The sequence below is a fragment of the Trachinotus anak genome, unplaced genomic scaffold (genome assembly GCF_046630095.1).
Source record: "Trachinotus anak isolate AG129_WGS33_773 ecotype Australia unplaced genomic scaffold, CSIRO_AGI_Tana_v1 ptg000008l, whole genome shotgun sequence".
Lineage (NCBI taxonomy): Eukaryota > Metazoa > Chordata > Actinopteri > Carangiformes > Carangidae > Trachinotus > Trachinotus anak.
Window position 1 is genome coordinate 14,365,669 of NW_027273859.1, and position 14,561 is coordinate 14,380,229.

Consider the following 14,561-nt stretch of genomic DNA (forward strand, 5'->3'; position numbering starts at 1 on the left):
TGGCCATTTTGGGCATTAAACTGAAAATCCACAACAGCACATTATTGTCTTGATAATGTAGCTACAGTTCTGTGTTTTGTGAGCAGCAGACGGTGTAATGAGGAAGTCAACTGTACACATATCCTGGAGCTGCTCCACAGACAGCAGATAAAACAAACACTCATGTGACAATAGTTGTTGAGTTTCTAAGAACACCGTGTGATTCACAGCTAGAAGCTCTCTGCCCAAGTAAAAATACAGTTGGATGTAACATCAAATAAACGATGCTGAAAGCCTGTAAACCTAGTCTACAGAGGGTGTACCCAAGAAAGGTGTTGAATTCTTGGCACTGCAACATAGACTGTACATACAATTAACTGTTTATTACACTTAACACTACATTTATATGACGGCCATAATTGGTTATTTTACACATATTTTATTATTATTTATTATTTAATTATATATATGTTACACTTGTTAAACAGGACATTAAACTACCAATCAGGAAATAAAATGAGCTTTTCATTCACAATTTACAACATTAAAGCATCACATTAAGCATTAAATTAATACAGTATAATCCAATAATACAATAATGTAGCACCACTCTGCTGAATATGAGTACTATCGGTTTTTAAACTTTCAACACATTTACTTCTGCAATGTTCTGTATTTCTGTGAGATTTTGCAGGTGAGACATGATGATCATGAACATGATCACAGAACTCTGTCATGTGTAAAAGCAGTCTAAACTAGGCATTTTTTAAGGTTGGTGTGAGGATCAATTGATCTCTCCAGTTTTCTAGGCTACAGTTCTCAAGTACTGTACTGAAGTAGAATTTCCATTTTATTTCCATTTTATAGTATTTTACACCAGTGGAGGAAGAGGTGCTCAAATCCAGCAACACCACAGTGTAGAAAACAGAATACTGTTACAAATAAAAGTCCTTCATTCACAACTTTAGTAAAAGTATAACACAATGTACTGAAAGTAAAAATACTCTTCCTGCAGAATGGACAGTTTCAGAATAATATATGTTGCAATACTGTATTGCAACTATTGATCCATTGATGTGTACATCACTCCCCACCGTTAAATTACTTGATAGACCGTTGGGTGAATTGTGAATTTCCCCTCAGGGGTCAGTAATGTCTTATCTCAACCTATAATAACACATCATCATTTATTTGCTGATTATGTGTTCTATTGTTAATATAAATCTCCCAAGTAACTAGTTAGTTAAGTTATAAAATGGGCATAATGGGGTAAAAAGTACAATATTTGCCTCTAAACTGTAGTAGATAAACAAACATTAAAATGCTGCGTCCATGTTAATGTGTTAATAATCCAGTAATATAAGAGTTATTTAATGCATAAACCTGACAGGGGTCAATCTACTCCATAATAAAAAGCCTCCTTTTAAGAATATTTTGCTGCCATTATATTAATACTTTATTTGAGTAGCAGAATGAATTCAGGCACATTTTTACACTATGGTAGGTCTACTTTATACTTTTATTTGAGTAAGGACCTGAACACTTCTTCCACAACTGTAGCAGGATAGAAGAAGCCTAATTTGGTTAAAATCTGCTTTTGGTGTATTTTTTAATGTGTGTCCAATGGTCACACATTGAATAATAGTTTTCTTAAGAAGCAGACTAACATTTCCTTCATGATTAAAGATACAAACCACTCGCTGGCTCCGACCTGAAAGTGAAACGCAGGCGTCCCCGTCCCATCAACCTGTGGCCGCAGGGGGGCGCTTCATCCGCACGGGAGAGTCTTGGTGCAACCCTGAAACTCTTCCCCCCGGTGGTTTAGGGAACAGCAGAGAGGCGTCTGGTGGCTGGGTGCACAATGTCGTCCAGAAAGCCCCGGTCTGTGGCAAACCCCCTGGAGTCTACGATCACCACACCCAGTGAGAGGATCCTGAGGGAATGCCACAGTTTGTATATCGACAACGAAAACGGTAAATAGCCCGATCGATAACCCGGGTTCATACGAGCCAGTGTTGCAGCCGAGTTAGGACCATAAAGCAGAACCAGACACACATAGTTGTGATGTTATGTAACTTGGTGGGCAGTGGGACTCGGGCCGGAGTTTGTAGTGAAGTTAACAGCGAGAAGCTGCTGGTTTAATGAGTAAAGTGGGAGGCGGTGCAGCGGCAGCGGCGGCGGCGGCGGCAGCGGCAGCAGCAGCGGCAGCAGCTGTCTGTCAGTGTCAAACTCATGACATTGGACACTGGTACGGCAGCCCGTGTGGACCTGTCTACACCCGTGGTTTACAAATGAGGACAATCTTGAGCCAGACAAACGTCTTCTTGGGTTTTTATGGCCCTGTTTTTGTCGCCACTTTCCTCAACAATGATTCTGTTGTGCTGTGAATAGACGGATTATGGGATAATGAGCCCCTGGTCACCGACATGTAAAAGCCAAAGCTTCCCTGCAACATAAGATCAAGACCCCTAGACTGAAAGTTGTGGTCGTTTTTTGTTCATTTTTTTGTCATTGTATATCTCATTGTAGTCACTTAAAGTCCGTTTGTAGTTGTTTTGCGTCTCCTTGTGTCCTGTCATGGTTCTTACAGTATATTAGTTAACTCTGGTCTAACAGAAAAGACAGAAGCAAACCTCTCAACAATAGATTGTTCTGAATTTCTAGCAAATAATGAGGGACTGTTAAACAAAGTAAGAGTGGAGAATAAATTTAAACTTTCCCCCCCTGAGCTCCACTTGAAACACTTCATTTTTCATCATCTCTCATCATTTCCCAATAATTTCCTTGGAAGTTTCATGGAACAAACTTGGAACAAACAAATTTTTAGAACAGCAACTATCAATTATTTTCAGTATTGATTAATCTGCAGGTTACTTTGTTTATTATTCAATTCATTGTTAGTGTATAAAATTTCAAAAAAATTGTGAAAAATGCTTGTTGCAGTTTTCAAGTGGCCAAGGTGAGAACTTTAATCCCTTGTTTGGTCTGACCAACAGTCCAAAACTCATTCAGGTCACAATGATGCATCAACAAAAAGTCACATTCTCTCATTTGAGAGGCTGGAACCAGACGTTTGACATTTTTTCACTATTTTTTAAGAATGATTGAAGTGATCAATTATAAAAAATAGTTGCCAATTATTTTTCTGTTGCTGAACTAATCATTTCAACCCTACCTGTAGACAAACTGACTCTCCACTGACTCTTTAGGTTACAAGACAAGACAACAACAAATTGAAATTAATTCATTGGAAATATATCTGGACAACACTGTCTCCATATTCCCTGTACATTTTTACCAAATTTCTAAGTTTTATCCAGGGAACCTAGAAATGATTTGTAATGAACTGTAAAATAAAGTGTTTTTTTTTTTGTTTTTTTTTTTTTAACGTGTTGCATTGTGATGTTACCTCTTCAGTAATCGCTTCATGCCCTGCTCACTGAATGTGTTCATGTGTGTTTTCAGGCCTGGTGAAGATCGCCAGCAGCCTTGGAGTCCGGCTCCTGCCTCCCAGAAAGAAAATCACTGTGATGATAATGGGTAACCACTCTGCGGGGAAGAGCTCCTTCATTAACTGGTAATACATCTTATTTTTAATGGGATCTGCAAAACCACGCAGCTGCCTGACCATCACGTGCTCTGCTCCATGTGTGATGGAGAGTTGGGTGACAGGAGGAGTGATTTGTCATTGTTGGCATCTCATGGTAGCTAGCTAGCTAATTCCCTCAGACACATACCATTTACTGTATGACTGAATGAGAACTCAGATTGCACTGACTTTATTTATGCTAATCTCATGTTGCCTACGCACCTGACCAGAACCTCTTATTAGAGCACAGTGGGGGTTTTAAAATCTCTGTTTAGCAAGTGAAATATATTTTACAATATAATTAATTAATAAATAAATAAATAAAAGGGGGAAAAAAGGGAAATAAGTTCAAGAGACACTATCCTAGTTCTCAGGGTCCATCAGAGCAGGATATTTGATAATTGTCATCCTATAATCACATTTGCACAGAATTTACCATGTGAGTCTCACTATGTCTGCCTTTTTTTCCAGTTTTTTCTAACCTCATGTAATAAAAGGTATTCTTGAGCCACTGTGTATGATCAAGAGTTCCAAAAAGTATGAAGATGGGATCATTTTACAATGGTTGCATGCTGGATCTATGTCTGGGAATCCCTCTGACAACTTCTCTTTAGTCCAGTGTGCCCAGTGCAGTATTTTACACAGTAGCAGCCCATGCTTTGCACATATAGAGGAGATGTGGAGTTGTTTTAATGTAGTATCTGAAGTTTAGTCATGTCATGTTCTCATGCAAGTCCCGCTCCCATCTATGTCTACTGATGGTGAGGGAGGAATTTTGTTGAGGCCCAGTACAGGGTCTCACATCTCTTTTTTTTTTAAAACTCTGAAATAACTTGAAAATGGTGCAATTAAACTCTAAAGATCTCTGAACAGGGCTAAGCCCCCAATATTTCAAGATTGCCTCTGGACAGGAGTATGATCTTCACGTGACTTTAAAAAGTGCTTTGTGGTTCGAACACAGTTCAGCAGTTTTGCCATAGGAGATGTTTATTTGTCAGATTTACAAAGTTGACGGGGAAAGACAAAAATTTCACTTTACATGCCAGTTTAGGTTTTAACAAAAACTTCTTGTAGAATCAAGATATAAAATAAAAAAAGGAGAAAATACCTTACTTTTCTCTAATTTCATTCCTTTTTTTACTTGTTGATTCATTTATTACTGATTGATAGCAACGCTGTCCACAATGGCCTAATACAAAATAGCAATTTTGGAAAATTGTTTGTTTTGTTTCAAGGGTTGAAATTTGGTCTGCTGCAGTTGAAATGCTACCCACAGCTAATTCATGTGTTTTTAACTACCTCCATAAGGAGCACAGACGCCAATCAACAATCACTGACATCACATATTTTGGGCTGGGGGAGAGCTGCCCAGGGTCTGTAGGCATTTTTAGCATGAAGTTCAGCAGATTGTGTGAGAGTAAACAGAAATGGAAATATCAGTTATGTCCACAGTTGTTGTGACCATTTTCATTGTTTTGTATTTCAGTGTTTGTTGGTTGGGGAACTAAAAAAGATTCTCCCTTAGAGGAGACACTAGATTTACTTGTTATGGTTAACATCTGTACAATGTTTGTACAGTAAGAGAAAACAGCCTGTTATACCCTCATCATAGGCAAATGTTACAGATGCTAATCTTAATAGTTCTCATATGCATCATTAATACTGAGAACAGTTGGTTTTGAGAAGATAAGAGTAATCAAGTTTGTTTTATCTGTGAGGTGTTAATGCAGGAACACACCTGTGATCACAGGTTCACAGATTGCCAAGGAGGATATGTTTTCACCCCTGTCTGTTTATTTGTTAGCAAAAAGTCGTGAACTGGCCACGGAAGCCATTATATTTTAGTGTGGATCAGGTCAAAGGGGGGAATCTAGGGAGGAACTTCATGTATAGGATTGTTTGGCCTTGGCAGAGGTATGAGCTCTACTGAGTGCCATTCTAGTTATTGTGATTACAATACATCTCTATGTGCAACTTTAATCGTGCTATGTTCTCTTTTATCTTGCAATTCAAATTTTAGCATTTTTGGACTTAGCCCCTCCCCATGATAGCGGGTTTGCAGACACTGCACTAGGATTTCTCAATCATGTTTCCAAAACAAAATATAACTTTTCTAAAAAAAGTCGAGAAAAATGAAGATATTTAAGAAAAAAAGTCAAGACCATTTGAGTTATCTGTCTCATGTCTAAGTCAAGTCTCAAGTCATAAATACCGAGTCAAAGTGATGTCGAGTCTTTTATCAGTGTTGGTCAAACAAATCTCAACTCCTCAAAAGTCTGACTTGACTCAAGTCCCCCACCTTTGCTGAGGAGTAATGAATAGGGTGTTTCACTATTTTCAAAAGAAACGGTTAATGATTAGCTGTAAAAAATAATCAACAGATAAACCAATGATGGAAATAATTGTTAGCTGGCTTACAAAGGCAACATTAAATGTTTTTGCTGCATTTGATGCCTACTACTGTCATTTTAGGTATGTTGAAGAGCACATACAGAAAACAGGCGTCGCCATTGAAACGCAGGGATTTACATTCATCACAAGTGGTCGCAAAAGAGAATCATTGACGGTAAGAACAGCATGAAAACAGCCAACATTTCCAGCACTGTCACATAAGGACTGTTCAGTGCGTTCAGTATGAGATCTGATGAAAAGCCCTGTAAAGATGTCCCACACAACACTTGGAAAGAGAACCTAGATAGCTACCTCCCACACCCAGCTCTGTGTTGCATGCTCCACTTTACTGCTTTCAAACAAATCTTATCAGTGTGTGTAAACTAATAGTATTTTATATTCAAACAGGTTTGTGGATGAGGGATGGTGGGATGGGATTTTTAACTGCAGTAATAGGAAGTGAAGCTGCAGCCAGTCATAAAGGTTGATGAAGCAATACGTTCAATGTCAGGGTGTATGGAAGGCACTCCCTCAGTCAGTGGTGATTTCTCATTCTGCATGCTGCTCCAGTGAGGGGCTTTGTTGTATAGACACACACACACACACACACACACACACACACACACACCCACCCACTGAGGCATCTTTGCAGCATATAAACAGGCTCAGGAGACACCTGTCTCTCTGCCTCCTCTCATCCTTTCCCTCTGCCTCTCTGTTCATATCCCGTGTGTGGTGAAGGTGATGAAGAAGAATTATATATTTGCAGTGCAGGACTGCAGAGCGGAAGGATTATCTCGTATGTACGGGAAGAGCTTTAAAAGAACATACTGAGCTGCAGCACAAGACTGAGTGCGAAGTACTGAGAAGACTCTGTTTTAGAGGACTGGGAGCTGAGGAAAAGCTGCTGATTAATGTTTGTCTCATTCTTTCTCACATTGTCTCTTTTCTTTTCTCACAGGGGAATGCAACGCTACATCTCTACCCGCACTTTCGACCACTCCTTGAGTTCAAAGGTAAGACTTTTCATCTTGTTTTAGCATCAGAAACTCATAATGGGTTTCTGAAGAGTGCACCACTTACACTATTTGCTGTGGTTGTATTGAACATGCAGTGATATTGCTGCTAAGAGAAAAGCCAGGCCTCTCTACTCTGTACTCACCCTGTATCTGATCTGGTGTATGCATGCAGATTTTGAACAGCTCCTAATGTGATCGCACATATCACACAACAGAAACATTTCCAAAGCTCTCACATAATAGAACAGTTTTATGTATTCCTCATGAGGATAATCACTAAATCTAGTGGCTTTATGTCTGCCTCCCTTTGATATTGAAACCCCTTTTATGACAATGATAATATCAGCTCTGCAGTCTTAGTGCACAGCAGTGTCATTAACTTGTGCACAGACTTGAATGCGATAGAAATGCAGGTGGTTGTGGATTCTACTGATATTTTACTTCTATTGGCATCATGATGATAAACATCAAAGGGTGCAAAGAGAGGGTAACGTGCAGGGAGATGCAGCGTTAGTCCAACAGCACTACAGGAATAGTGAACAGGAGATGAATGCAATCATTAGCTGGAGACGGAGATGGGTTCCTTTGAGGTTCAAGATAGTGCTCTCTTGTGTGGCCCGTGAATATTTCCCTCTGGAGGCTGCTCATGCCCGTCACAGACTCGGTTTCAAAGTTTAAAAGTTTTGCTCTTTTAGATAAAGCAAACTCAATTTTAAACTGCAGTTCATCCATAACATCAAGAGAAATCTGGCTGCTGTGTTGTACTGTGTGTTGTACTGTGTGTTGTACTGTGTGTTGTACTGTGTGTTGCTCTTGAGCTGTAACAATGAGTTATTTATGTGCTTCTCGCTATCACAGGTCAGGCTTGTCTTTTGTGATTTGAGGTCGAGTTTAGATGCTTCACCTTGATGACTCAACACTGAGTCATAGCCTCGGCGTATCAAGTTTTTGTTATAAATCAGACCAGACTCTCACATTGGTGCCATTTATTTCTACTCTCACAAGAAAGAGAAAAAAAGTTGTGCGTTTAGTGGCATCTTGTTTGAGGAGAATTGGTCTCAGCTCTCTGTGCGTCAGCAGTGGTCTGTAGCCTGTGGATGTTGAGGTGGTCGTGCAGAAAGTCTGGGTGTGCCTGCTGCCTGAGTGCGAGCATCAGTATGGAGGCGTGAGAGTGAGGGAGGGGGTGTGTGGGGGGGGGGGGGGGGGGGGGGGGGGGGGGGGGGGGCGTAATGTATGTGTGTGGTGTGGTTCGACAGTGAGTGTACGGAGAGTGAGGGTTCACTGGGTGCGGACCGGAGCGCTCACGGTATGGCGTGTGAGTCACACGCCCCATCGACAGCAGTGCAGTGGAGTCAGGAGGAGCTGCTGAGAAATGTCACAGCCATTAGAGACGGCACAGCCCAGACTTCACTCTGCAGGCCTGAGACTCGCAACACCAACCGTCTGCTGCTGAATACAAGCAGGCTTTTTATTTCAACTACATCGCCGCTTCTGGAAATACACTATATCAGGCATTTGTTTACCTGTCACAGCGACTGAGGATGACTCATCAGAAAAGCACCATATATCCTTATGTGGGAGCAGCTGCTTATCATACAGTTTGGTCTCCTTTGGGAAATGCATGAAGATACTTCTAAATACTGTTTTAGACTTGCATTCAGAATATTTAACTGTCTTTTTGTCTTTATCTTGTCAACCTGTTGTGAAGAGTTTCTGTTGTGGCTACGTGCCAAGATTTTTTGCTGTGTTCTTTACCCATTTTCATCTGCTTTGACCCGTTTAGTCCAACAAGTTCTTTTTAAGTCTTGGTCAATGCAGTGTTATTGCATTGCCTCCTGCCCTTTTCCTTGTGCACAGGATCTCCAGTGTAGCCTTCTCAGTTACAGTCACTTGAGGAACTTAGCACCCATCAGAGAGCATCACTCCTGTTTCCTTTTCACCTTTCAGGAGACTCAGAGGACTTTCTTCAGTTAGAGCGGATGAATAGATCGATATCAAGGCTATTTGTTTCATTTATTCTTAAATGGACTTGCATAATTGCTATTTTTTGTTGTTTTAGTAATGCAAAGATGCATGCATGTGTACCTTCTGAACAATGCTGACTAACTGAAGTACAGACGAGCACCCTTCTAGAGGTCTAACATGAAGCTACGTGATGCATTAATATAACGTTTTTCCAAAGGAAGTCATAGCTACCTTTTGTGTAACAGGGATGCCTCAATATTGCTAGACCATGGCAATACACTTTTAAGCTGTGTGATAGGTGGCAGATGTATTGATACTGTGGCCATCCTGATGTAAGAGAAACATACGGGAATGCTAATAAGGGAATCTTTGTGCTGCTCGCTGCAGCACAAGGATGTGATTTGTGCTGGCTGTTAACACCTGCCTCTTCCTATGAAACAGCCTCAGTGTCGTCCTTGGCCTGTGTGTGTGTGTGTGTGTGTGTGTGTGTAGAGGGAGGGTGGCGTGGTGGGTGGGGTTTATTTAGTGAAGAGTGGGGGATATGTCTCAATGGTGATCTATATGCTGTGCGGGCTCATGTGTGGTGGAGTGTCATAACCTCTCAGTGCGTTGCCTCACAGTCGTTCTTCACTGGCTAGCTTTATGTCCCACGCCCCGCGCTAAAGCTGCCAGTTGAAGAGCTGTTGTGTGTAACCATGACAACAGATCTCTCCGCAGAGGGGACGGTGACAAAACTGAGATGTGACAAATGTTTTCATGTGGTTAAAGTTGAAGTTTAATCTGTGAGGCGCTGGTTGCTGCCGCTGCTTATCACAACTAGAATTTACTAAGAATTGTTTTCATGCATGATCACAGCTAACGTACATGTCTTTATCAGGACCACTTTTGCAGTGTGATATACAAATGCACAATTCCTACAAAGCTGAAAGCACAAAAAGTTCTTGATCTTTAATGTCACCAGCCTCCCTCAGGTCTCCAAGTATTGACTGTACTGCGGCTTTCAGTAGCACGTAATAATAAAGTCATGAGAGGTGACAGCATTTGAATTCATCCTGAAGGAAGCTCCTGTACACACACAGCTTCTGTGTATTCCAGGTGTTATGGACTACCTGTGTGCTGAGATCTCCACCTCCAAACAGAAGAAGTTCAGCCTGGTGACATTTGTGGACACTCCGGGTTTGGTGGACGGGGACATGGTCTACCCTTTCGATGTCAACAGCGCCATCACCTGGTTGGGTATGTCTTGACAGTTCCAAGTTGTCTGTCCAGTGCTGATGGACAAAGCTGTTGTGTTTCTCTAATGGATGTTATTTCTGTTTCTGTGCAGGAGAACAGGCCGACTTGATATTTGTATTCTTTGACCCAATGGGCCAGGCGCTGTGCAAACGCACGCTCAACATCGTGGAGAAGCTGAGCGAGAAATGCGGAGACAAGCTGTTGTTCTACCTCAGCAAGGCAGATGAAGTTTGGAAGGAAACAGACAGACAAGTAAGTTGACTTGATATATACATGTTATATTTTGACTCAAAGAAAGTCAAGTTAAACCTGCCAAAATAACCCTTTTTTTTTTTTGGCAGAGGGTGATGATGCAGATAGTCCAGGAACTGTGTCGCCGTCCAGGTCTCAACAAATGTGGTTTTGAGATGCCGACAATATACATCCCCAACCCACAGAGGGTAAATAAACTGTGTGTTCCTGCACTGGTTATTTTACAGCATGTAGTATATTGAAGCAATTGCACTTGAAATCTTTATTTTCTTAGTTTCTATGTCAAGTTTTTAAAAAACGGATAAAACAATAACCGTCTGATACTCAGAAGCGCTGTAGAGCTGTTTTCTGTCCTTTTCAGGAGTGTTTTCCTCAGATCTCAGCTCTTGGGTCTGAATTTAAAGCTCTGTGCCATCCTTGAGGTTGAGCAGCCATTGATTATCCTTGAATGTAAATTCTCCACTCCAGATTTCCTGGTGGCTCTTGATGGCTGGGAACGGGATGATTCATTTTGCAATATGATGACTCGGGGGTGGTGGGTGGGGAGTGGGGGCAGGGGTTGTAAACCATGGCCTTTCTCAGCTACCTTTGACAACGGCAGCCCCAGCCCTGAGTTATTGCTGCACCATCTTGTGATCTACAACCACAAAGCTCTACTTGGCATGGTAGATTTGTGCATCCCTCCTGACCTCCAATTTATTTTTGCTGAGCAAGTGCATCTTCACTTCCTATTAAGTGCACATGGCTGTCAGTCAAAATACCCTCAGGATTTGTCATGGAAGTTTCCAGAGCTTCCCTTTTTTGTGATGCGTGAGGTGTTTGTACATAGATTCCAAAACTGATGGTGCTTATGAGCCTTTGTCTTGTTTAGCCGAGCAGGTGTGTGAACGAGATTGATGGCGTTTGTCAGACCATTGAGAAGACCATCAACCAGGCTGTTCAGAAGACTTTGGATCAGCTGGAGAAAGACTGTGACCTCATTCGTTCCACCATCAGCAGCAAACTAGAGCAGGACAGGTTTGACCTCTCGACCCACAGTGCAGCATGATACCAATTTACCCTGATGCAAAATTAGTAAATAAACCATATCATGTGTACGGAGGAGATGATAGTCACTAGATATTATACGGTGCAGTAAATATTAAAACCATCTTTCCTCTGTGTGCACATACAGGGCGGATGTGACTTACAAAAAAACTGTCCGTCTTCACTCCTTCTTGTGTGGGGCTCTGGGTTTTTTCCTCCCCGTCCTCTTCATCCTTAGTTTCATTGTGAACACTCTCTCCAAAGAGCAGCTGGAGGAGGTGTTGGGTGAAGGTCCCACTCGGACCCTCACTGTCTTCACAGTAAGTCCAAATGAAATTTTTACAGTTTTGAAGAGAGTGACAACTGACAGGACAATATTTTTTGAGTTATTAGTTGTGTGTTTGATGTCTGACTGTCTATTCAATGTATGTCTCACAGGGATTGGTGATGTATTTATGGGAGTGGATACCTGAAGACGGACAAGTAATGTTTGTGATCATTTTTGGGGCTTTTTGCTACCTCCTGCTTTTCCTAGCAAAGTATTTTGCAGGGTAAGTGTATAGTATACAGCTGAACAATTCATCGACTAATCGATTTTTCTATGTGTTTCCAAAATAGATAAAAAGTGCAAATTATTTCTTTCTCAAGTGTGATTATTTTCTGCCTCTCTGTTTTATATCAGTGTAAATTGAATATCTTTGGGTTTTCGACTGTTGATTGGACAAAACAACATATTTAGAAGCATAATCTTGGGGCTTATGAAGCTCTAATGGACATTTGTTCACTATTTTCAGATCTTTTGTTGAAAAAAAAGATGATTAATTGAGAAAATAAGCTATTAGCAGCAATTAATTAATAATAAAAATAATTGTTGCAGCTTACACATGCGCACATCCCCACCTAATCCATGTAGTAACCAGGTTACTTAAAATTTACCCTTAACTCAAATAACCTTGATCCTCAAAGAAATGTCTAAATAAGGAGGGTGTGTGTTTCATAATAAAGTAGATGCAGATCAAACATGCTCCCATACCTGTATGCGCACACACACACACACACACACACACACACACCCACACACACCAATAAATAAAAGAAGTGATTATTGAAATTCTGCTTGAACATTGTTGTGATGTTCTTCATTCTCAGCCAAGGAAATAAGACTCTGACGAAGAAGGAGAAGAGGATGATGGCAGAGTACAGTGATTATATCCAGGATATTGTCAAAACCAAGAAGGTTAGATTCTTAGTATTTTTATTCATTTGGATGTTAAAAACATTAAAGCTGCAGTAAAGTTTATTTTTATATTACCAAGGGGTCAAATTACTAAATGTAATGTGGAAAGGGCCCTTAGTGGTGATGCAGTTAGCTCAGTTCTACAGAGCTGTTTAGCATCTTTCAGTTTTCTATTTAAAACCCCAACTTTAACATGAACTGCTTAGTTCTTAACACAACAGCTTTCTGAGGTGTTGATACATCAGTGTTGTGTTTTCATCTTTTTCTGCTGCTCTTAGCATAAGAACTTCAGTGTGAATGTTAATCGTTAATTGTGTTCTACAGGGTAAATTGTACGAATGGTACCTCCAGCAGTGCGCAGCAGAATATGACCTGTGACCCCAGGGTAAGCTGAAGGCGGTTCACATGTGTTTGTTGGCATGTTGCTACAAGGTTTATGTGAAAAGCGTCAAAGCTGCATTTGGTGTTCTTATTGGAATCAGCGGGACTTTCTAAGCAGATGATCATCCACCAAATAATCAGGATTTTCATTTCATGGAACAGACACGTTAAACCTCTGATGCAGCTGAGAACACCAACAACATTATCATCTCAAGAGCTAATCAAAGATTAATAAGTGCCTTTGTTGTTGAGATTAGAAGAAGCTGTGATTGTAGTTGTTTGATGAAAGCAAGTGTCATAATGTGAACAGATTTTAAAATTTTTGTAGTACATAAGTGATGCTAGAAGGAAGTGAAGTGTTTACAAACTGAATTTTTTTCTTAATTTCTTAATGAGTAACTTACAGCTGCCTTTAGCAACGAGCATGTTTCTATGATGCCCTCTCTGATGTCTGTTCTTATTGTTCTCATGTGGTCCACATATCTCACTACACTGCCCTGAAGTCTGTCCTCTTGTCTGATACCTGACTGTCAGCAGTAACTACAATAACACTTGGGCATTATATGAAGAACATTTGATGAAATATTTTCATACAGTTAATAAGACTTCAAGCTTTCTCCTTCCTCCAAAGAGTCTGTCCTACATTTAGACAGTTTTGTTGTGTGATGTGCGCAGCCATTATTGTCATGTATTTACATACAGTCAAGACTGGTAACTACTACTAAGTACTACAATAGTACAGTAAAACTGGTGAGTGGTGAAGTCTGTCATCGCTCTGATGAGCATCTCCTCGTTGTGTTAATGAAGGCTGAACCCCTCATTTTGTCTATGGATCCACTGAACTCGTTTTGTGACAACAAACACCATGTAATTCCTTCACTCCAATGTTTGAAGATATATTTATTAGTCTCAACGGGTGTTTTTAAGGTGCTTCTTACAAGGGATGCACCAATCCGATACACCAGCTCTGTATCTGGGCAAACTGAATCTGACCTTTTTAAATTGGTTGGGTATCCACAGTTGTCATTGTCAGTGTCATTATAATATTTGGTGTTTCCATTATCATTCAGTTTCAAATTTTGGGGAAAAAAAGAGCACTTGGATCAGTAAGCTGTATCGGCAGAGACCCTGAGTTTAGGTATCAGTATCGGGAGAAGAAAAGGTGCATCCCTACTTTTTACCCCCAAAAATTTAGAAAAACCTCAGAGTCCATTTATATTGTATATGCTAGATGCCTCCTAGGTATCCTCCTCATTAGGGAAATCGGGTTTTAAGATATTTCATTTATAAATGTGTGAAACTTGTGTGTGAATTGTGTAATTTTTCCAAAAAATATTTTTATTGTCTGAAACCTGGACTCCAATGACTTATTTGGATTTTTTTTTTTTTTTTTTTTTTAGTTAATGCGACTCAGAGAATGAAACGCAAACTATGCTCTGTCACTTCCTTGAAAATTATTAAATATTTTCTACTTAATTTCACTCTA

General features: G+C 40.4%; 1 protein-coding gene across 1 annotated transcript; it reads left to right on the top strand.

Annotated features, from left to right (window-relative positions):
* Positions 1-1,789: 1,789 nt before the first annotated feature.
* On the top strand, positions 1,790-14,551 carry LOC139624064 (EH domain-containing protein 2). The gene is made up of 12 exons (XM_071482844.1): positions 1,790-1,952; positions 3,445-3,556; positions 6,041-6,134; positions 6,921-6,975; positions 10,039-10,179; positions 10,271-10,431; positions 10,521-10,619; positions 11,303-11,448; positions 11,606-11,777; positions 11,896-12,008; positions 12,607-12,694; positions 13,019-14,551. Exons 1-12 carry the CDS (start codon positions 1,841-1,843, stop codon positions 13,070-13,072), a joined length of 1,347 nt encoding a protein of 448 aa, XP_071338945.1. The 5' UTR covers positions 1,790-1,840; the 3' UTR covers positions 13,073-14,551.
* Positions 14,552-14,561: the final 10 nt, after the last annotated feature.

Bases quoted from the DNA above. Each gene is read 5' to 3' on its own strand.
- LOC139624064 (XM_071482844.1), top strand. From the start codon at position 1,841: ATGTCGTCCAGAAAGCCCCGGTCTGTGGCAAACCCCCTGGAGTCTACG. The intron at 11,449-11,605 runs GTTTGACCTCTC...GTGCACATACAG, and splicing joins AGCAAACTAGAGCAGGACAG to GGCGGATGTGACTTACAAAA. The intron at 12,009-12,606 runs GTAAGTGTATAG...CTTCATTCTCAG, and splicing joins CTAGCAAAGTATTTTGCAGG to CCAAGGAAATAAGACTCTGA.